The sequence below is a fragment of the Pungitius pungitius genome, chromosome 10 (genome assembly GCF_949316345.1).
Source record: "Pungitius pungitius chromosome 10, fPunPun2.1, whole genome shotgun sequence".
Lineage (NCBI taxonomy): Eukaryota > Metazoa > Chordata > Actinopteri > Perciformes > Gasterosteidae > Pungitius > Pungitius pungitius.
In genome coordinates this window covers 4295608-4319663 of record NC_084909.1, presented here as the reverse complement: position 1 = coordinate 4319663, position 24056 = coordinate 4295608, and the positions used below count along the sequence as shown (strand labels likewise).

Below are 24056 nucleotides of genomic sequence, written 5' to 3'. Positions count from 1 at the left end.
CTTTGCTTCTCTCCCTCCAGACCCACCAGGCAAACCCGAGGCCATGGATGTGACCAAGAACTCAGTCTCGTTGGTCTGGACCCGCCCCGAGCATGACGGAGGCAGCAAGTTGATTGGCTACTATGTGGAGTACACGAAGCTTCCAGAAGAGAAGTGGACACGATGCAACGCCAACTGCATGAACATCCAGGCGGAGAGCTACGTAGTGAGCGGACTGGAAGAAGGGCAACAGTACCAGTTCAGGGTCATCGCCAAGACTGCCATCAACGTCAGCCTGCCGTCCGAGCTGTCCGACCCCATCCCTGTCATCGCACAGAATGGTAACGCTCCACCCACCCAGGACAAGCGTGAGAGAGCAGTGCTGCTCCTGACATGTGATGACCATTGTTCTCCCTTCTTCTCCTGTGCGCAGTTCCTCCTCGCGTTGAGCTGGGCATCAACATGAAGAACCTGATCGTGGTGAAAGCCGGAGAGAACGTCTTCCTGGATGCCGAGGTGTTCGGCAAGCCGCTGCCCAAGGTGAGCTGGAAGAGAGACGGGCTGCCTTTGGTTCCCGTTGAGGGACTGAAGATGGTGCAGAAGAAACACGTCCACCTGCTGGAGCTCTTCTCCGTCACCAGGAAGGAGTCTGGAGACTACACCATCACCGCTGACAACATCAATGGCTCTAAATACGCCACCATCAAGGTCAAAGTGCTGGGTAAGTCAGAGCAGATGTTACATTAATATCATGTCTTTTATATACAGACAAACTGAGATCTCGATCCCCCGCAGACAAACCCGGCCCTCCGGCCTCAGTGAAAGCCGCCAAGGTGTTCGCCGACCGCGTTAAGCTGCGATGGGAGCCCCCGCTGGCCGATGGCGGCTCTGAGATCATCAACTACATCATCGAGAAGCGTGAGACCAGCAGGGCCAACTGGGCTCTGGTCTGCGCCAACATCCACGGACACGTCACCGACTGCTTGGTGGAGAAACTGATCGAGGGACACGAGTACGAGTTCAGAGTCAGTGCTGAGAACCAGTACGGAACCGGGGACCACATCACGGCCGAGCCCGTCATGGTCAAGAACCCGTATGGTAAGAAGTTCAGTCCACACTACTGCATGACACATAAAAGCAAATAAAGCAATATGATACGAGAGGCTGTACTTTATCGTCCAAAGTACTGTAATAAAGTACTGCCTCTCGTACCTTATTGCTTTTATAACAGTGGTAGCCACCAAACGTTGTGTATCAAATTTCATCAGTCTAGAGGAAAAATAGTCCCGTACGTGCATGTTAACAGCATCGATTCCCACACCATCTCATTCATTCACATCATGACTCCACTTTAATTGCCTCAAAACGATCATTTGGATTTGGATTTGGGTTTTTTCCCGGCGATCGCCACTGAGCTAAAAGCTAAAATATCAACTAAGGGTCGTACAAACAACGTGTTACTTTGAGTACGCAGTGATATGGAACAATGGGGTCAATGTGAACTTATCCCTGAATAATGCACCCAGTGACTCACTCTCAACCAATCAGAATGCTGGATTTCATCTTCTACATTTCATATATAAATATATATATATATATATATATATACATATGCACATTTTAAAATACAAAATACTGTGTATTAGAAACTTTTCCACAAAACACAATTTGAACTTTCTCTAACTCGTCTCTGCAATTTTTAATGTGATGAGAAAAGACAAAACCAAGAACACATGTTCATGGCCTCGTGTCTCCCCTCAGACGTTCCCGGTCCATCCGAGCCACCGGTCATCACCAACATCACCAAGGACTCCATGACGGTGAGCTGGAAGGCCCCGGCCAACGACGGCAGGGCCACCATCCTCGGCTACATGGTGGAGAAGCGTGAGGCCACCGAGCTGACCTGGGCTAAGGTCAACCGCCGGCCCGTCATCGACAGGACCATCAAGGCCGTGCAGCTGACCGAGGGCTCAGAGTACGAGTTCAGAGTCATCGCCATGAACAAGGCCGGCCTGGGCAAACCCAGCGACGCCTCCAACGCCGCGCTGGCTGTCGACCCCGTCTGTAAGTATCCGCTTGGAACAGATTCGCTCCTCAATTTATCTTTTGAGGTGGGAAAAACAACAACGTGTCCCTTGTCCAGATCCTCCCGGCCCGCCTGCGTTCCCCAAAGTGGTGGACTCCACCAAGAGCTCCATCAGCCTCAGCTGGACCAAACCGGCGTACGACGGCGGCTGCGACATCATCGGCTACCTGGTTGAGTGCAGGCGAGTCGACAGCGAGCACTGGAGCAAGTGCAACATCCCGAAGAAGCTCCAGACCACCAAGTTCCTGATGACGGGCCTGATGGACGACACCGAGTACCAGTTCAGAGTCATCGCCGTCAATAAGATCGGCTTCAGTGACCCCAGCGAGGTCCCAGGAAACCACACGCCCAAGGACATCCTCAGTAAGCCCCCAACGCCGCATCATTCCACCTGATTCTGTTTGATGATTCTGTTTGGTTTATCTCACTCTTCAACGGCATGCAGAACAACATGTTTCTGAAACAACTTTTTAAAAGGTCAAAACACTATCAAACATTTGCGTGCTATAGTCGGAACTAAACAATATGTGTTCTTATTTGAGATTTCATTTTGGAAGTGATCCTCACGGTTAAATGAATAAACTAGTTGACAACAAGTTGAAAGTCCCAACTGGTAACAGAGACATTTAGCTTTATAGAACTTCTACTATTTGTATTTTTGGTGAACTTGATTAGCTTATGCTAACTACCTGCTAGCTAACGCAGCCGCCTCGCTGTTTGCAGAACGTCATCTCCAGAATGACTTTAGGAAACAGATATCAGCACCTGGTCACATTGAATAAAGAATATAGGGGCAAACTACCGCTGGATTATTGACCTTCATTCTGTCCTCCAGTCGCTCCTGAAGCTGAGCTGGACGCCGACCTCAGAAAGGTTTTGGTTCTTCGAGCCGGCGTCACCATGAGGCTCTACGTCCCTCTGAGGGGACGCCCGGCGCCCAAGGTGACGTGGACCAAGGTGGACGCCGTACTGAAGGACAGGCAGGGCGTGCTGATCAAGACGTCGGAGTGGGACACCCTTCTGATGATCGAGGACATAAACCGATATGACGCCGGAAAATATGTCCTCTCGCTGGAGAACAGCAGCGGCTGCAAAAGCTACACCATTGTGGTGAAGGTCCTAGGTAAGAGAGTAGGAGACGCACCCTAGTAAGCACGCCTTGGTATGTTACAGGTGAAAAGAAATATGGAAATGCTGAAAAGTCAGGACCTGCAACACAATTTTAATATGCACAAATTCCTCTACAAACGGAACTGGATTATTAATAATTGCCTCGCGTTCCCCGACAGACTCCCCCGGGCCGCCTCTGAACCTGACGGTGAAGGAGACCTCCAGGAGCCACGCCTGCATCACCTGGGACGCCCCGCTGATCGACGGCGGCAGCCCCGTCAAGAGCTACGTGGTGGAGAAGCGTCTGGCCGAGAGGAAGGCGTGGACCTGCGTGGCGGCGGACTGCTGCAAGATCTCCTTCAGGATCACCAACCTGGAGGCCGGACAGGCGTACTGCTTCAGAGTGCTGGCCGAAAATGCCTACGGCATCGGGGACGGCTGCGAGACCGCCGGCAGCGTCCGAGCCTCAGGTAGCTTCAAGTGTTGTTTGTCACACGGTAATGAAGAACAGGGTCACTAAAGTATGCGTGTTTTCTAACTTATTTCAATCTAAGGGAAACACTGTCCTAAATGGATCCAAGAGGTCAGTGAAACCACATGTTTGGTCTTAACTCATCCATCCTCCCCCTTCAGAGCAACCCGGTCCAGTCACCGACTTCAGAGCCCAAAAGACCACCAAGGACTCTGTGGTCCTGGGCTGGAAGAAGCCCCTCAGTGACGGTGGAAGCCCCGTCAGCGCCTACATCCTGGAGCAGAGCGAGGGCGAGCAGAAGTGGAAGCAGAATGCCAGAGGCAAGACCTACTCGCACACTGTGGCCGAGCTGACCGAGGGCAAGGAGTACTTGTTCAGAGTCAAGGCGCTCAACGAGTCCGGAGAGGGACCGCCCATCGAGCTCACCGTGGTCGCCAAGGACCAGTTTGGTGAGAAACCTGTGCCAGGTGTTGTTGTTGTTGTTGGTTTGTCGTTAAAACGTTCCTGCTAAGCCGCTCTTTGCTTTCCAGTGTCGCCCGACTGCAACCTGAGTGCCCTGCACGACGGCTGCTGCGTGGTGAAAGAAGGCAGCACCACGCGCATCAACCTCCCCGTCACCGGAGTGCCTCCGCCTACCGCCACCTGGAAGAGAGGCGACGTGATGCTCGGCGACACTGGCAGAATGTGCGTGGAGGCGTCTCAGGGCGTCACCACTCTGCTGATCAGAGACTGCCAGAGAGGAGACGCCGACACCTACAACGTCCACGTCAGGAACAACGGCGGCTCCAAGGACTGCAAGTTCCAGCTGAAGGTGGTCGGCAAGCCCGGCATCTGCACCGGACCCATCAAGTTCGAGGAGATCACCGCCGACGGCATCACCCTAGAGTGGGCGCCGCCCAAAGACGACGGCGGCGCCGAGGTGTCCAACTACATTGTGGAGAAGAGGAGGACGACGGACAACAAGTGGGCCACCGTGGCCTCGGCCATCCAGAAGACCACCATGAGGGTGATCCGGCTGCACGACGGAATAGAGTACATCTTCAGAGTGTTCGCAGAGAACAAGTATGGGGTCGGGGAGCATCTGAGGTCGGCCCCGGTCATCGCCCAGCACCCATTCAGTGAGTATCTGTCTCCTAACTGCGCCACCTAGTGATACAGGAAAAAACTGCCACAAATGCAACGAATCAACAGAAGTTACATTTTTGAACCGAGGGACATCGTTTTAATACGACTGATAGAGATGAATATGCTGTTAACTATTTGTTTAATTTCTCTTTCTCTGCCTCCTCCAGATGTCCCCGAGGCGCCTGCTCCACCAGAAATAGTGAGCATCCGCCACGAGTCAGCCATCTTGACTTGGGCCGATCCGAAGGACTCTGGTGGTTCCCCGATAACCGGTAACGGACTGTGATGGACATCAGTTTGAACTTGAATCTGTTTGAAGAAAAAATATTAAACACCAGCAATCATAACCAACTGATTTTGTGTTGCCTGTAGGATACCATGTGGAGTTTAAGGAGAGGAACAGTCTGATGTGGAAACGGGCCAGTAAGACTCCTCTGAGAGTGAAGGAGTGCAGAGTCACCGGCCTGATCGAGGGACTGGAGTATGAGTTCAGGGTGATGGCCATGAACATGGCTGGCCTTGGAAGGCCAAGCAGGGTTACCGAGGGCGTGGTTGCCCTCGACCCGATCGGTGGGTTCACTGCTTTGGTTTCTCCTACAATACTGAATGCTTGAATGGAAATAATTTATTTAACGGATTTACTCCGTGTCCTGTCAGATCCTCCTGGCAAGCCCGAAGTGATCAATGTCACCAGGACCACGGTCACCCTAATGTGGACCCCTCCAAAATACGACGGTGGCCACAAGCTGACCGGCTACATGGTGGAGAAGATGGAGGCTGCTGGCAAGGCCTGGATGAAGGCCAACCACGTCAACGTCCACGGCTGTGCCTTCACCGTCCCCGACCTGACGGAGGGCTCTCAGTATCAGTTCAGGATTAGGGCCAAGAACTCTGCTGGGGCCATCAGTGTTCCTTCAGAGACGACAGAGCTTCTGACCTGCAAGGATGAATACGGTGAGCGCGAAACCCATTTGGATTGATTGGTTAAATGACGAGGAGCTTCTTTGAAATCTGACTTTTATCTTCTCTGCAGAGCCCCCGACCATCACTATTGATCCAGACATGAAGGACGGTGTTTCCGTCAAGGCGGGAGACACCATCCGGATCTTGGCCTCCAAGATTTCAGGAAAACCTCCACCAACCGCTGTCTGGTCCAAGGGAGGACGTGAGTTCAAGAGCTCTGACATCATCACCATCACCAGCACCCCCACCTCCTCCTCTCTGGCTATCAAATACGCAAGCAGGAAGAACACAGGGGAGTACACCATCACCGCCAGCAATCCTTTTGGCATTAAGGAGGAACATGTAAAGGTGAAGGTCCTGGATGTGCCTGGACCCTCGGGCCCCATCGAAGCCAGCAACATCTCAGCCGAGAAGTGTACTCTGACTTGGCTTCCGCCAGAGGAGGATGGAGGCTTCTCCATCAAATCCTACATTCTCGAGAAGAGAGAGACCAGCCGCCTACAGTGGACCAAGGTGGCAGAAAACATCATGGACTGCAGATATGTAGCCTGCAAACTGATTAAGGGCAATGAGTACATCTTCAGAGTGTTTGCTGTGAACCAGTATGGCATCGGAGACTCAAGCCAGTCCGGTCCCATAAAAATGGTCGACAGTTACCGTAAGTTTATGTGCTCTAGATGTGGTTATAGTTCTATGATATTTAAAAAGAAGCTTTTAATAGACCAAGGCATAACCAAAATGTTCTCTCTCATGTCGCTTCTGCAGGACCACCAGGCCCACCTTCAATCCCAGAGGTCGATAACATCAGTAGGAACGCTGTCACCATTTCATGGAGGAGACCAGTACAGGACGGGGGAAGTGACATCAGAGGATATTGTGTAGAGAGGAAAGAAAGGAGAGGAATGAGATGGGTGAGAGCCAGTAAGAGGACGGTCCCTGACCTGCGCTTTAAGGTGCAAGGTCTAACTGAGGGAGTAGAGTATGAGTTTAGAGTCACTGCAGAGAACAAGGCTGGATTCGGGGAGCCAAGTGAGCCATCACAACCTGTGATGACCAAGGACATTGTATGTAAGTAAAACTAGACTCAGCACGTTTCCCTGCATCGTATTTTAAGACAGGAGAGTTGATTGTGCTGAAGAAAAGCCATGTGTTTCATTTTAAAATGTTTTCCTTGTTTATTAGATCCACCTGGTCCGCCATCCAACGCCAGGATTACAGACACCACAAAAACCACTGCTTCCTTTGCCTGGGGCAAACCCCACTACGATGGTGGTCTAGAAGTGGAAGGATATATCGTCGAGTACAAAAAGGAAGGGCATGATGACTGGGAGGTGGAGACACAGTATCCATTGAAAGCTACTGATTGTGTCATTGGTAAACTTCAGAAAGGAGGCAAATACCACTTCAGAGTCACCGCCATAAACTCTGAGGGAGTTGGCGAGCCTGCAGAGGTTGAGAACGTGATCGAACTTGTGGACCAGGAGGCGGTGCCAGATTTTGAGCTGGACGCTGAACTCAGGAAAACCCTAGTGGTCAGGTGCCGTGCTTCAATCCGTTTGTTTGTCCCCATCAGGGGTCGTCCTGTTCCTGAAGTAACCTGGAGCAAAGATGATAGCAACCTGAAGAAACGTGCCCACATTGACATAACTGAGTCCTACACTCTCCTGGTTATTCCCGACTGCACCAGATACGATGCTGGAAAGTACAACCTTTGTCTCGAGAACGTTGCCGGAAAGAAGACCGGCTTTGTCAACGTGAAGGTTTTGGACACACCAGGACCACCAGTGAACGTCAAGCCTAGAGAGATCACCAAGAACTCCATCACCCTCCAGTGGGAAATCCCTATAATCGATGGTGGTTCTAAGATTTGCAAATATGTTATTGAAAAGAGGGAGGCCACCAAGAAGGCCTACACAGTTATTAGCACCACATGGCAAAAGTGCTCCTTCAAATTCACAGACCTCGAGGAGGGAGCTTACTACTACTTCCGTATCTCTGCTGAGAATGACCTAGGCGTAGGAGAGCCTGCAGAATCCCCTGAGCCAATCAGGGTGTCTCAGGCCCCCTCAGCCCCAGAGAACTTGTACGTCACAGATGTGTCAGATGACAGTGCTAGTCTGGCGTGGACTAAGCCCCTTCACGACGGTGGCAGCTTGATCACCGGGTATGTCATTGAGACCCAGAAGAAGGACACTGATCAGTGGGTCCATGTGGACACCTTGAAGGCCCTGGACTACACCGTCACAGATCTGGTTCAAGGCGCAGAATATACCTTCCGCATAATGGCTGTTAATGCGTCGGGCAGGAGTGACCCGCGCGAGAGCAGGCCCGCCATTATCAAAGAGCAGACATCTGCTCCTTCCTTCGACCTGCGTGGAGTCTACCAGAAGACGGTCATCGCCAAGGCAGGGGATCGCATCAAAGTGGAAATCCCTGTGCTCGGTAAACCCAGACCTGTGGTTTCCTGGAAGAAGGGAGACATAGGGCTCAAGGAGACACAAAGAATGAACGTTGAAACCACTGCAACGTCAACTGTCCTCAACATCAGTGAGATAAAGAGGTCTGACGGAGGACAGTACTCCATGACTGGAAGGAACATGCTGGGCACAGTGACTGAGACAATCACCATCTTGGTCCACGACATTCCAGGTCCCCCCACTGGTCCCATAAAGCTGGACGAGGTTTCCTGTGATTATGTTCTCATGTCCTGGGAGGCACCAGAGAATGATGGAGGTGTTCCCATCAACAACTACATCGTCGAGATGCGAGAGACCACCGGCACTTCCTGGATGGAGTTGGCGGCGACAGTGATCCGCACCACATTCAAGGCAGCCCGACTAAACACTGGGACGCAGTACCAGTTCCGCGTCAAGGCCCAGAACAGATATGGCATTGGACCATGCATTGTTTCTGAACCAGTAGTGGCTGCGTATCCATTTGATGTGCCGGGCCAGCCGGGCACTCCTGTGATTACTTCTTTCAACAGGGATGCCATGACTCTGAGCTGGAATGAGCCTTCCTCTGATGGAGGTAGCGTCATCCTTGGGTATCACGTGGACAGAAAAGAGAAAAACAGCATTCTGTGGCAGAGAGTCAGCAAGGCCGTTGTTGTCGGAAATATCTTTAAATCATCAGGCCTTGTCGATGGAATCGGGTATGAACACCGTGTTATTGCTGAAAACATGGCCGGTCTCAGCAAACCAAGCAAACCCTCGCAGACAGTGTACGCGCTTGACCCAGTTGACCCACCAGGCAGACCCGTGGCACTGAATGTCACCAGACACGAGGTGACCGTATCGTGGAGCAAACCGGAGGGAGATGGTGGATTCTCCATCACTGGATACACAGTGGAGAGGAGGGAGATGCCTAATGGACGCTGGCTTAAAGCCAACTTCAACAACATCCTGGAAACCATCTACACAGTCAGCGGTCTGATCGAAGATGCAACTTATGAATTCCGCGTGCTTGCTAGAAATTCAGCGGGCGCTGTCAGTGCTCCATCCCCGTCATCTGAGGCAATCACATGCAGAGATGACATCGAAGAGCCCAGGCTTGATGTTGATTCATCTTATAGCAGCAATGTCGTTGTCATGGCAGGAGAGGTGTTCAAACTGGAGGCCAGTGTGACTGGCAGGCCGATCCCATCTCTGGTTTGGACCAAGGAAGAGAAGGAGCTTGGGGATACAGCCAAACTAGAGATAAAGACTGGTGACTTCCACACAACCCTAACGAACAAAGACTCCCTGAGGAAGGACGGAGGTGCTTTTACACTCACCGCCAGCAATCCAGGCGGCTTTGCCAAGTTCACCTACAACGTCAAGGTGCTCGACAGACCCGGGCCACCGGACTCCCTCACTGTTACTGATGTTGCTGCTGAGAAATGTGTCCTTAACTGGCTACACCCAACACATGATGGCGGTGCAAAAATCGAGTACTTCATCATTCAGAGGCGAGAGACCAGCAGATTGGCATGGACAAACGTTGCCACAGACCTTCAGGCAAACAGGTTTAAGGTCACCAAGCTCCTGAAGGGCAATGAATACATCTTTAGAGTCATGGCTGTCAACAAGTATGGGGTGGGCGAGCCGCTGGAGACTGACCCCATCATCTGTACCAACCCGTATGTTCCCAGTGACCCCCCACAGCAGCCTGAAGTCACCACCATTACCAAGGACTCCATGGTTGTGTGCTGGGAGCGCCCCGAACACGACGGAGGCAGCAGATTGAACACTTACATCATTGAAAGAAGGGATAAGACTGGCCTGCGCTGGGTGAAATGTAACAAGAGGACAGTAACAGACCTGCGCTTCAAGGCCTGCGGGCTCACACCAGGACACGAATATGAATTCAGAGTTCTTGCAGAGAACAATGCTGGTCTAAGCCAGCCTAGTCCTTCCAGTCCATTCTACAAAGCGGTAGACAGCATCTTCCAGCCCGGACCCCCAGGCAACCCCAGAGTTCTGGACACGACCAAGTCTTCCGTCACCCTTGCTTGGAACAAGCCGGTGTACGATGGAGGTTCTGAAATAACAGGCTACATTGTAGAGACCTGCCTTCCCGAGGAAGATGAGTGGACAATACACACTCCCAAGAAGGGGTGGACAGCCACTTCCTTCACCATTACCAGCTTGAAGGAAAACCAAGAGTACAAAATCAACGTTTGTGCAACTAATTGCGAGGGAGTGGGAGAACCCGCTGCGGTTCCCGGAACCCCCAAGGCTGAAGACAGACAGCTTCCTCCAGAAATTGAACTTGGAGCCGAGCTGCGTAAGGTGGTCAGCCTCAGAGCCTGTAGCACCCTGAGACTCTTTGTTCCTATCAAAGGGAGACCGGCACCTGAGGTTAAATGGTCAAGAGAGCACGGGGAATCCCTGGACAGAGCTAATATTGAAATCACCTCATCATTCACCACTCTTCAGATCGACAATGTTGACCGGTTTGATGCAGGTAAATACATGGTGACGGTGGAGAACACCTCAGGAAGCAAAACGGCCTTTATCAATGTGCGGGTGCTTGATACCCCCGGAGCCCCTCAGAATCTGTTCATCAAGGAGATCACCAGAGATTCTGTTTCCCTCGTTTGGGATGCTCCTCTCATTGATGGTGGCTCCAGAGTCCGCAACTACATTGTGGAGAAGCGAGAGTCAACCAGAAAAGCCTACTCAACAGTTTGCGCCAGCTGCCATAAGTCCAGTTGGAAAATTGGGGACCTGGAGGAAGGAAAGATGTACTGCTTCAGAGTCCTTGCTGAGAATGAATATGGCATTGGTCTCCCAGTGGAGACTCCTGAATCAATTACTGTGTCAGAGAAGCCTCTGCCCCCAGGTAAAGTGACCCTCCTTGATGTTACCAGCTCCAGTGTCACACTATCCTGGGAAAAGCCTGACTACGATGGTGGCAGCAGAATCACCGGCTACAATGTTGAGATGCAAGGTAAAGGCAGTGAGAAGTGGACCCAGGTCATGGTTGTAAAGACCAATTCGGTCGTTGTAACTGGCCTGACACAGGGAGAAGAGTACATGTTCCGTGTCTCAGCCACCAACGAAAAGGGAGTTAGTGATCCACGTGGCCTTAGTTTGCCTGTGGTGGCTAAAGACCTAGTCATCAAACCGACCTTCAAACTGATTTTCAGCACATTCAGTGTGCTAGCAGGAGATGATCTGAAGATAGATGTGCCGTATGCTGCTTGTCCAAAGGCTACAGCAACCTGGCTCAAAGATGGCATTGTTCTCAAGGAGACAACTAGAGTTAATGCTGAAGCCACAGATAAACATCTTCTCCTGGTTATTAAGGAGGCTTGCAGAGATGACGTGGGCACATACACCATCAAGCTGACCAACACAATTGGAGAAGCATCTACAGACCTCAATGTCATTGTTCTAGATAAGCCTGTTCCTCCCACTGGCCCAATTAAGCTGGACGAGGTTACTGCTGACAGCATGGTCTTGTCCTGGAATCCACCAGAGTATGACGGTGGATGTGCCATCAGTAATTACGTTGTTGAGAAGAGAGACACGTCTACCACTAACTGGCAGATTGTCTCAGCTACTGTGGCCAGAACCACTATCAAGGCCGCCCGTCTGAAGACGGGAGTTGAGTACCAGTTTAGGATTGCTGCAGAGAATCGATACGGCAAGTCCTCCTGCCTGCTTTCTGAAACCATTGTCGCCCAGTATCCGTTCGAAGTGCCCGGCTCACCCCGTTCTGTGGTGGTCCAGTCAGCCACCAAGGAGAGCATGGTGATTGTTTGGGATACCCCAAGCAGTGATGGTGGGAGCAAAATTCTGGGCTACCACTTGGATCTCAAGGAGAGAAACAGCATTTTGTGGGTGAAACAGAACAAACAAATAATCCCAGAAAATAGATTTAAGGCCGTTGGCCTTGAGGAAGGTATTGAATATGAGTTTAGAGTGTATGCTGAGAACATTGTTGGCCTCAGCAAAGCCAGCAAACTGAGTGAAATGCAAGTGGCCAGAGATCCTTGTGACAGACCAGGAAAACCAGAAGCTGTCATTGTGACAAGAAACCAAGTGACACTCAGATGGACCAAACCTGAGTATGATGGCGGCATCAAGATCACAGGTTATGTGGTTGAGAAGAAGGAAGGAGCTGGCCGCTGGATGAAGGCTAGTTTTGCCAACGTCATTGAGCCTAAATTTGTTGTCACAGGACTTACAGAAGATCAGATTTATGAGTTCCGTGTCATTGCCAAGAATTCAGCAGGCGTCTTCAGCCAGCCTTCTGATTCCACTGGATCCATCACTGCCAAAGATGAGGTGGATCCACCCAAGATTGACATAGAAGCTAAGTACTCCCAGGCTGTGGTGGTAAATGCTGGAGATTCATTCCGCCTCGAGGCAGGTATCTCTGGTAAGCCTGTGCCCAATGTACACTGGCACAAGGAGGGCCGAGAGATTTCTGACGCTTCCCGCCTCGAGCTCAAGAACACGGACTTTACAGCTTGCCTCGTGGTTAGAGAAGCTATCCGCGTTGATGGAGGCCAGTACACTTTGCTGGTAAAGAATGTTGGAGGAGAAAAATCTGTTAACATTAATGTCAAGGTCCTGGACCGACCAGGTCCACCCGATGGCCCTATCTCCATCTACGGGGTAACCAGTGAGAAATGCACCATTGCCTGGAAATCACCCCTGCAAGATGGAGGTAGCGATGTTTCCCACTACATTGTTGAGAGGAGGGAAACCAGCCGACTGGTTTGGACTGTAGTTGAACAAAAAGTTCAGACACTGAACCTGAAGATCACAAAACTTCTCCCTGGTAATGAGTACATCTTCAGAGTGATTCCAGTCAACAAATACGGAGTTGGTGAGCCGCTAGAATCTGAGCCGATGATCGCCAGAAATCAGTTTGTCACTCCCGATTCACCGACAGATGTAGAAGTCTCCACAATCACCAAGGACTCTATGGTGGTGACCTGGGATAGACCGACTAACGATGGTGGCAGCTCCATCCATGGATACATCGTTGAGAAACGTGACAAGGACGGTGTGAGATGGACCAGGTGCAACAAGCGGACAGTGAGCGAGCTGCGCTTTAGAGTGACAGGGCTCCTAGAAAACCACAGCTATGAATTCAGAGTTTCTGCTGAAAATGCTGCTGGAGTTGGAACACCCAGTGCTCCCACGGTGTACTACAAAGCATTGGATCCCGTCTTCAAAGCAGGCCCACCAAACAACCCCAAGGTGGTGGACACATCTAGGTCCACTGTTTCCCTGACGTGGAGCAAACCCATCTATGATGGTGGCTGTGAGATTCAGGCTTACATTGTTGAGGCCTGCAATTCAGCAACTGATGAGTGGTTTATGTGCACTCCTCCAACTGGAATCACAGACACCAAGTTCACGGTAAAAAAGCTTCTGGAGAAGAACGAATACCAATTCAGAGTTTGCGCCATCAACAAAGTTGGTGTCGGGGAGCATGCTGATATCCCAGGAAGGATTCTGCTGGAGGAAAAGCTGGAGGCTCCGGATCTTGACTTAGATAGTGACATGAGAAAGATGATCAACATTAGATCAGCAAGTACCCTCAGGCTGTTTGTCCCCATGAGAGGTCGTCCAGCTCCTGAGGTGAAATGGGGAAAGGCTGAGGGTGAAATTAAAAAGACTGCCCTAATTGACAATACGAGCAGCTATGCTTCACTTGTCATTGAGAATGTTGACAGATTTGACACAGGCAAGTACACCCTGACTGCAGAGAATGCCAGCGGAGTGAAGTCGGTCTTCATCAGTGTCAGAGTCTTGGATTCACCTGGCCCACCGGCTAACTTCTTGGTGAAAGAGATCACCAAGAATTCCGTCACTCTCACATGGGAGCCTCCACATCTGGATGGCGGCTCAAAGATCAAGCATTATATTGTTGAGAAGCGTGAGAGCACTAGGAAAGTTTATTCTCCCATCACCACCTGCAACAAGATGTCATGGAAGGTTGAGCCGCTTCCAGAGGGTGGAATCTTCTTTTTCAGAGTCCTGGCTGAGAATGAATATGGTGTGGGTCTCCCTGCTAAAACCATAGAGCCACTTAAGATATCTGAAAAGCCTCAGCCCCCTGGTAAAGTCACTGTGGTTGACGTCACTTGTAGCACCGTAACTCTTACCTGGGAGAAGCCTGAGCATGACGGCGGCAGTAGGATCAATTACTACGAAGTTGAATTGGCACCTAAGGACAGCGAGAATTGGTCCCTGTGCGCCAGTGGAAAAGCATTGGAGACTGTAGTGACAAATCTTCTCAAGGGCGAGGAATACCAGTTCAGAGTTTTTGCCGTAAATGACAAGGGCAAAAGTGACCCCAGACAACTGGCTCAATCTGTTTTAGCTAAGGACCTTGTTATTGAGCCTTTCGTTAGACCCCACATGAGCACCTACAGTGTGCAGGTGGGGTATGACCTGAAGATTGAGGTGCCAGTTGCAGGTCATCCCAAGCCAACCATCACGTGGACAAAGGATGGAGCAGCCTTCAAGCAGACCACCAGAGTTAACGTCACTGACTCGGCACGTCACACCACCCTCACCATAAAAGATGCCACCAGAGAGGATGGAGGCATGTACAGCATCAATATTGTCAATACCCTGGGTTCTAAGGATGCCACTATTGAGGTGATTACCCTGGACAAACCAGGCCCACCAACAGGCCCTGTCAAATTTGAGGATGTCAGTGCTGAGAGTATGACTCTTAACTGGGAGCCTCCGACATATACGGGTGGTTGTCCCATCTCCAACTATGTTGTTGAAAAGAGAGACACCACAACAACTAACTGGATAGTCTTATCTGCCACTCTGGCTAGGACCACGCTAAAAGTGAGCAATCTGAAGACTGGCAGTGAATACCAGTTCAGGATCTATGCTGAGAACAGATTGGGAAAGAGTTATGCAATCGATTCAGAGGCTGTTGTGGCTCAGTATCCGTTCCAGGAGCCCGGCCCTTCGGGCACGCCCTTCGTGTCCACATACTCTAAAGACTACATGGTGGTTGAGTGGCACAAACCTCCATCGGATGGCGGAAGTGCCATTTTGGGCTACCATCTGGAGAGAAAAGAGAAGAACAGTATCCTCTGGACCAAGATTAACAAAATGCTCATCCAAGACTGCAGGTACAAATCTGCTCCTCTGGAGGAAGGCATTGAGTACGAGTACAGAGTCTATGCTGAGAATATTGTTGGCATTGGAAAATGCAGCAAAGTCTCTGAGGTTTATGTAGCCCGTGACCCGTGTTATCCTCCTGGCCGCCCTGACGCCGTGATCGTGACCAGGCACTCGGTGAAGCTGAGGTGGACGGCTCCTGAGTATAATGGTGGAAGCCTCATCACTGGCTATGTTGTGGAGAAACGCAACCTTCCTGAGGGAAAGTGGATGAAGGCCAGCTTTGCGAATGTCATTGAACACGAATTTACAGTGACCGGTCTGACGGAAGACAGTAAATATGATTTCCGTGTCATTGCGAGGAATGCAGCTGGTGCTGTCAGCAAGCCCTCTGAGAGTACAGGATGCATCACAGCCAAGGATGAAATTGAGCAACCTAAGTGTGAGACAGACTCCATGTACAACCAAACCATTGTCATCAACGCTGGAGAGACTTTCAGTCTGGAGGCCAGTGTGGAGGGAAAGCCCGTCCCCAAAGCGCAGTGGTTCAAGGGAAATGTTGAAGTTGAAAACTCGGCAAGAGCCGAGATCAAAAACACAGATTTTAAGGCTTTGCTCGTTGTGAAGGACGCCATCAGAGTGGATGGTGGACAGTACACGCTTGTTGTGACTAATGTGGCTGGAAGTAAGACTGTCCCATTCAGCGTGAAGGTCCTGGACAGACCAGGTCCCTCAGAGGGGCCTCTCACCGTCAGCAATGTGACTGAGGAAAAGTGCTCCCTGTCATGGTTGCCCCCCAGGCACGATGGAGGAGCTAGCATTTCTCACTACGTCATTCAGAAGAGAGAAACCAGCCGCCTGGCGTGGACCGTAGTCTCCAGTGACTGCGGAGCTACCATGTTCAAGGTTACCAAACTGTTGAAGGGCAACGAGTACATCTTCAGAGTCATGGCTGTCAATAAATACGGCACGGGCGAGCCTCTTGAATCACTGCCAGTCATCATGAGAAATCCATTTGTTCCCCCCGGCTCACCTCAGGAGCTTGAGATCACTAACATTACCAGAGACTCCATGACCGTCTGCTGGAACCGCCCGGAGGCAACTGGAGGCAGTGAAATTGTTGGTTACATCGTTGAGAAGAGAGACAGAGCTGGAGTGAGATGGACCAAGTGCAACAAGCGTAGAGTGACAGACTTACGTTTCAGAGTGACGGGACTGACTGAGGACCATGAATATGAATTCAGGGTATCTGCTGAGAATGTAGCTGGAGTGGGTCTACCAAGCCCGTCTACATCTTACCTCAAGGCCTGTGACCCCTCCTTTGAACCGGGCTGTCCCTCCAATGCCCACGTAGTCAATGTGACTAAAAACACCATCGGTTTGGCCTGGCACCGGCCCATCTATGATGGTGGTTGTGAGATTCAAGGATATGCTGTGGAAATTACTAAGGCCGATGAAGAGGAATGGAGCATATGCACTCCACCAACTGGAGTCAGTGAAACCAAGTTTACCATCACTAAGCTGACAGAGCACCAGGAATACAAGGTGCGCATATGTGCCATCAACAAGCTGGGTGTGGGTGAGCCCACCGAGGTCGAAGGAGTCGTGAAACCATTGGATAAGCTCGATCCTCCTGAGGTGATTCTGGATGCAGAGCTAAGGAAAGGAATAGTTGTCCGTGCAGGGGGCTCAATGAGAATCTGCATTCCATTCAAAGGCCATCCTACTCCTGAGATCAGCTGGGCCAAGGAGGACAGAGCATTGCCCAGTAAAGCTCGGATAGACTCTAATGAAGAATGCTCACAGCTCTCCATTGATATCTGTGACAAATATGATGCTGGAAAATACATCCTCAACTTGGAAAATACCGCAGGCACCAAATCAGCTTTTGTTTCCGTTAAAGTTTTGGACACCCCAGGGGCCCCTCTGAATCTGACCGTAAAAGACATTAAGAGGGAAAGTGTCACTTTGACCTGGGAGCCTCCTCTTATTGATGGAGGTGCAAGAATCAAGAATTACCTGGTTGAAAAGCGTGAGTCCAACAGGAAGGTATACTCCAGCGTGGACAGCAAATGCACAAAGACGAGCTACCGTATCACTGGCCTCACTGAGGGGCAAATCTACTATTTCAGAGTCTTGGCGGAGAATGAGTTTGGTGTTGGACAGCCAGCTGAGACAGAAGACTCGGTTAAGACCTCTGAGTCTCCTCTACCAGTTGGTAAAGTCACTTTAACTGAAGTCTCCAAAACATCTGCCTCCTTCTCCTGGGAGAAGCCAGACCATGATGGCGGCAGCCGGATTATCGGCTACTACATCGAGATGCAGCCGGTGGGTTCAGAAGAGTGGGTGGTGGCCGCCACAACCAAAGCTTGTGAGGGCACTGTCACAAGCCTAAGTGCTGGGCATGAGTACCTCTTCAGGGTGTCGGCCTTCAATGAAAAGGGCAAGAGTGACCCCAGGGCTCTGGCTGCACCAGTCACTGCCAAAGACGTTACTACCATGCCCGGCTTTAAGATGGCATTCCACACTTACAGTGTACAGAACGGTGAGGATCTGAAGATAGAGATTCCAGTGATTGGGCGCCCTGTTCCCATTGTCGAATGGAAGAAGGACGGACAAGCTCTTAAGGAGACCACTAGACTAAACGTATCCAGCACACTGTCATCTACTAAGCTGTGCATCAAGGACGCAAATAGGGAGGATTCGAGTAAATACACCATCACAGCCACCAGCAGTGTTGGTACAGCTTCAGAGGAGATCACCGTCGTCGTCCTGGAAAAGCCCGGCCCACCCACAGGCCCTGTAAAGATTGAGGAGGTGAGCTCCAACTACGTCAACCTCTCGTGGGAGCCACCAGAGTATACTGGAGGCTGTCAAATCAACAACTACATTGTGGAAAAGAAAGATACCACCACAACAGCATGGCAGATTGTGTCTGCCACCATTGCCAGAACAACCATTAAAGTAACCAACTTAAAGACTGGAACTGAGTATCAATTCAGAGTGTCTGCTGAGAATAGATATGGAAAGAGTTCTGCCATTGTCTCTTCCAATGTTATTGCCCAGTATTCATTCAGTGAGCCTGCTGCTCCTGGAACACCAACTGTTTCTGCTGCAACCAAGGAGAGCATGGTTGTTGAGTGGAAAGCCCCTACCAACAACGGAGGTAGCCCAGTCATAGGCTATCACCTGGAGAGAAAGGAGAAGAACAGCCTCTTGTGGACCAAACTCAACAAGCTTCTAATCCCAGATGCACGTTTCAAGACTTCAGACCTGGAGGAAGGAATTGAGTATGAATTCAGAGTTTATGCTGAGAACATTGCTGGAATCAGCCCCGTTAGCAAGGTCTCCGAGAGCAGAGTAGCCAGGGACCCCTGTGACCCACCAGGCACTCCCGAGGCCATTGATATCACCAGAAATCATGTGACGCTTCAGTGGACAAGTCCTCAATATGATGGAGGCAGTAGAATCACTGGCTATGTGATTGAGAGGAAGAAGCACCCAGATACCCGCTGGATGAAGGCCAGCTTCACCAACATCATTACTACCCAGTACACACTCACCGGCCTGACTGAGGGCTGTGTTTACGAGTACAGAGTCATTGCCAGGAACGCTGCTGGGATCTTCAGCCGACCTTCTCAGGGCACAGGAGAGATTACTGCCAAAGATGACATTGTGGCTCCAGAGGCCAACATGGATTCTAAATTCCAGAATACTACTGTCGTTAGTGCCGGTGAGACGTTTGTCATCGACGCTGATTATACTGGCATGCCTCTGCCTGAAGTCTTTTGGTTAAAAGATGGGAAAGAGATTGACAAACTCACACCGAGAATGGAGGTCAACACCACCCTCACTCGTACTATCCTGACAGTCAAGGACTGCATCAGAGTGGACGGTGGCCACTTTTCCCTTAAACTTGTCAATGTAGGAGGAGTCAAGATGGTCCCAGTTAATGTTAAAGTTCTGGATAGACCTGGTCCTCCAGATGGTCCACTGGAAGTCAAAGGGGTCACAGCGGAAAAATGTTATCTGCACTGGAACCATCCCTCACACGATGGTGGAGCCAGCATCTCTCACTACATCATTGAGAAGAGGGAGACTAGTCGTTTGTCGTGGACCGTTGTCGAGCCCAAGATTCAGGCCATCAGCTACAAAATCACAAAACTGCTGCCTGGCAATGAATACATATTTAGAGTCACTGCTGTGAACAAATATGGTGTTGGTGAACCTTTGGAATCTGGGCCTGTTATTGCTCGTAACCCCTTCACCGTTCCCAGTGCCCCCTCCACCCCGGAGACCAGCGCTATCACCAGGGACTCCATTGTGCTTACATGGGAGAGACCGGAGCACAATGGTGGAGCCGAGATTGAAGGCTACATCCTTGAAAAACGTGATATGGATGGCATCAGATGGACTAAGTGCAATAAGAAGAGACTGAGTGACCTGCGTTTCAGGTGCAGTGGCCTAACAGAGGGACACTCCTATGAATTCCGGATCTCAGCTGAAAATGCTGCTGGTGTGGGAAAGCCCAGTCCACCAACTGATTACATCAAAGCCTGTGATGCCATTTATCCACCAGGTTCTCCGAATAACCCCAAAGTCACCAACCATTCAAGCAGCACAGTTTCCCTGTCCTGGTCCAGGCCCATCTATGATGGTGGAGCACCGATAAGCGGATATGTTATTGAAATGAAGGAGGCGGCCGGCGATGAATGGATCACCTGCACACCGCCCACTGGTGTTCCGGCTACTCACCACACTGTAAAGCATCTGAAGGAGAATGCAGAGTACAACTTCCGCATCTGCGCCGTTAACTGTGAGGGAGTAGGAGATCACGTGGACCTATCTGGTTCTGTGATCGCAGCAGAGAAGCTGGAGGCCCCTGAAATAGAACTGGATGCGGACCTGAGGAAGATGGTCAATGTTCGTGCCTCCGCCACTCTGCGTCTGTTTGTGCCTATCAAAGGAAAGCCGGAGCCAGAGGTCAAATGGTCAAAGGCCGAGGGCGCTTTGAATGAGCGGACCCAGATTGAAGTCACAAGCTCTTACACAATGCTGATGATTGAGAATGTCGATAGATTCGACACCGGAAAATATGTACTGAACCTGGAGAACCTCAGTGGTTCTAAATCAGCCTTCATCAATGTCAGAGTACTGGACTCCCCCAGCGCTCCTACCAACCTGGTGGTTAAGGATGTAAAGAGAACTAGTGTCTCTCTCTCCTGGGAGCCTCCCTCAATAGATGGTGGGGCTAAGATATCCCACTATATTGTTGAGAAGAGGGAACAGAAGAGAATGGCCTTCACAAGTGTTTGCACCAACTGTGTGAGGAACTCCTACCTGATTTCTGACCTGCAGGAGGGAGGCCGATACTATTTCCGCGTGTTGGCTGTGAACGAGCTGGGAGTGGGTCTGCCTGCCTCCACAGATCAAGTCAAGGTGGCCGAGGCTCCTTTGCCTCCTGGGAAGATTGTCCTGGTTGATGTAACTCGTCATACGGTCTCTCTTTCCTGGGAGAAGCCCGATCACGATGGAGGCAGCAAGATTACAAACTTCATTGTTGAGATGCAGCCAAAGGGAGAAGACAAATGGTCTGTGTGCAGTGAAGTCAAAGCACTGGAAGCTACAATTGGTGGACTCACAACTGGTGAGGAATATTCCTTTAGGGTCATTGCTGTCAATGATAAGGGGAAGAGTGATGCTAAGCCTCTGGCCACCCCCGTGCTTGTGAAGGACTTCACGATGGAGCCCGTCATCAAGCTGTTGTATGACACATACAGCGCAAAAGCGGGAGACGACCTGAAGATCGATGTTCCCTTCAGAGGCAGACCGCAGCCGGAGGTCTCCTGGAAAAAGGACGGCCAAGTGCTTAAGCAGACAACAAGGGTTAATGTCCTCACTTCAAAGACCTCATCCAAGATTGTCATAAAGGATGCAACCAAGGATGATGTCGGGAAGTATGTGATTACTCTTACAAACTCAGTTGGCACCACCACAGCTGCAATATCAGTTATAATCCTGGACAAACCTGGCCCGCCCAGCAACATTAAGATGGATGAGGTGAGCGCTGACTTCATCTCTCTGTCATGGGATCCTCCAACCTATTATGGTGGATGTCAAATCAACAACTATGTTGTGGAGAAGAGAGACACTACCACAACGTCATGGCAGATTGTCTCGGCTACAGTAGCCAGGACATCAATCAAGGTGACTCGTCTCTCTCAGGGAACAGAGTATCAGTTCCGCGTTGCAGCTGAGAACCGTTACGGCAAGAGTTCTGCAATTGACTCCGCTCCCGTTACTGCTCAGTATCCCTTCGAGCCTCCTGGCCCTCCAACCAATGTCCATGTCTCCCATGCCACCAAGTATGGCATGCTCGTGGTATGGGGCAGACCTGCCACGGATGGTGGCAGCCCTGTAACTGGTTATCACATTGAATGCAAAGACCAAAGCAGCATCCTCTGGACCAAGGTCAACAGAGGTCTGCTGGCTGAGAACCAGTTTAAAATGACAGGCGTTGAAGAAGGCCTGCTGTATCAGTTTAGAGTCTACGCTGAGAATATGGCTGGAATTGGTCCTTGCACTAAAGCCAGTGACCCTGTTCCAGCCCGGGATCCATGTGAGTCTCCACGTAATCTTAGAGTCACCAACATCACCAGAACCTCAGTTTCCCTCTTCTGGGAGAAGCCAGAGTATGATGGCGGAATAATGGTGACCGGGTACATTGTTGAGCGTAAAGAACTTCCCAACGGCCGCTGGCTTAAATGCAACTTCACCAACGTGCAAGACACCTACTACGATGTCACAGGCCTCACAGAAGATGTCCAATATGACTTCCACGTCATTACTAAGAATTCTGCAGAGCTGTTGAGTGCTCCCTCGGAGAGCACTGGTCCTGTCACAGTCAAGGATGATGTTGACCCTCCCACTATTATCCTGGAAGATAAGTTCAGACAGCTGGTTGTCACGAAGGCTGGAGAGATCATTCGAATTGATGCAGAAATCACGGGCCGTCCACTCCCAGTCGTATCATGGTCAAAGGATGGGAAGGAGATTGAGGAGAAGGCCAGGTGTGAAGTCACCTCCACCAACTTTGCAACGACGTTGATTGTAAGAGACGCTATTAGGAGGGACTCGGGCCAGTACGTGCTGACCTTGCACAATGTTGCAGGAACCAGGTCTGTTGCTATCAACTGCAAAGTTCTGGACCGACCTGGACCTCCCTCTGGACCGTTGTCGGTCGCCGGTCTGACGGGCGAGAAATGCACCATAAACTGGGGCCCCCCCCAGGAGAACGGCGGAGCGGAGGTTATGCACTACATTGTGGAGAAACGCGAGACCAGTCGTCTCACCTGGACTCTTGTCTATGGTGACATGAAGGCAACCACCTGTAAAGTGACCAAGCTGCTCCGAGGAAACGAGTACATCTTCAGAGTCCGGGGGGTCAACAAATACGGGGATGGTGAGGCCCTGGAGAGTGAGCCAACAAGGGCCGTAAATCCTTTCACTGTGCCCGCCCCTCCCACTAATGTACAGGTCACCTCAATTACCGCCGAGGCTATGACCATTTGCTGGGAAAGACCAGTATCTGATGGCGGCAGCAGTATCTCTGGCTACGTCATTGAAAAGCGTGAAAAGACCGGCCTTCGCTGGTGCCGTGTCAACAAGAAACCTGTTTATGACCTCAGAGTCAAAGCTTCACACCTTCGGGGCGGCGGTGAGTACGAGTACAGAGTGTTTGCAGAGAACTCCGCAGGCCTCAGTGCTCCCAGCGCGGTCTGCCCACTGACAAAGGCTGAAGACCCTCTGTTCCTGCCTTCACCTCCCGCTAAGCCAAAGATCATCGACTCTACAAAGACGACAGCCACCCTGTCATGGAATAAGCCACTATTTGATGGTGGATCCCCTGTGACCGGCTACAGAGTCAAATACAGGAATACTGCAGATGATGAATGGATTACTGCTGTCCAGAATACCAAGAACACAGAGTTTACAGTGGTGGGATTGACACCTGGGGCAGAATATGTGTTTGTTGTTAAATCCATTAACAAGATCGGAGCCAGCGAGCCCAGTCCTGAATCTGACAAACAGGTTGCCAAAGAAAGAGAGGAGGAGCCAGTCTTTGACATCAGCAACGATATGAGGAAGACTCTTATTGTGAAGGATGGTAGCTCATTCACCATGACAGTACCCTTCAGAGGCAAACCCATCCCCGCTGTATCGTGGACTAAGCCTGATATTGATCTTAGAGTTCGTGCTGTCATTGACACCACAGACAGCTTCACCTCCATCACCTTAGAGAAAGCAACTCGCGATGACTCTGGCAAATACACCATCACCTTGTCTAGCGTAGCTGGAACAGCCACCTTGACACTCAACGTCAGAGTGTTGGATTCCCCTGGACCTCCTGCCCATGTACAGGTTAAGGACGTGACCAGGACCTCTGCCACTGTAACTTGGGACACCCCTGAGAATGAGGGAGGAGGACCGGTCAAGAACTACCTTGTTGATATCCGTGAGGCCAGCAAAAAGGGCTGGACCAGGTTGACTGACACTTGCAGCAGACTGACATACAAGGTGATGGACGTGCTGGAGGGCGGAGTCTACTTCTTCAGAGTGACAGGCGAGAACGAGTACGGTGTCGGTGTTTCCGCTGAGACCAAAGACGCCACCAAGATCACAGGTATTGCATCTCTAAGTCAATGTAGCTATATATTGTACTTGTAGA

General features: G+C 50.8%; 1 protein-coding gene across 6 annotated transcripts in view; it reads left to right on the top strand.

Annotated features, from left to right (window-relative positions):
• ttn.2 (titin, tandem duplicate 2) overlaps positions 1-24056 on the top strand; it is a 160705-nt gene that overhangs the window by 110429 nt on the left and 26220 nt on the right. For all 6 annotated transcript variants that reach the window (XM_062565050.1, XM_062565049.1, XM_062565052.1 and 3 more), the window contains 15 exons: positions 21-320; positions 413-700; positions 775-1077; positions 1741-2043; positions 2123-2428; positions 2901-3188; positions 3355-3645; positions 3809-4096; positions 4178-4765; positions 4940-5044; positions 5145-5342; positions 5430-5726; positions 5806-6393; positions 6501-6803; positions 6918-24011. In XM_062565050.1, the coding sequence (XP_062421034.1) occupies positions 21-320; positions 413-700; positions 775-1077; positions 1741-2043; positions 2123-2428; positions 2901-3188; positions 3355-3645; positions 3809-4096; positions 4178-4765; positions 4940-5044; positions 5145-5342; positions 5430-5726; positions 5806-6393; positions 6501-6803; positions 6918-24011 (21540 nt within the window). The remainder of the gene's footprint in view (positions 1-20; positions 321-412; positions 701-774; positions 1078-1740; positions 2044-2122; positions 2429-2900; positions 3189-3354; positions 3646-3808; positions 4097-4177; positions 4766-4939; positions 5045-5144; positions 5343-5429; positions 5727-5805; positions 6394-6500; positions 6804-6917; positions 24012-24056) is intronic.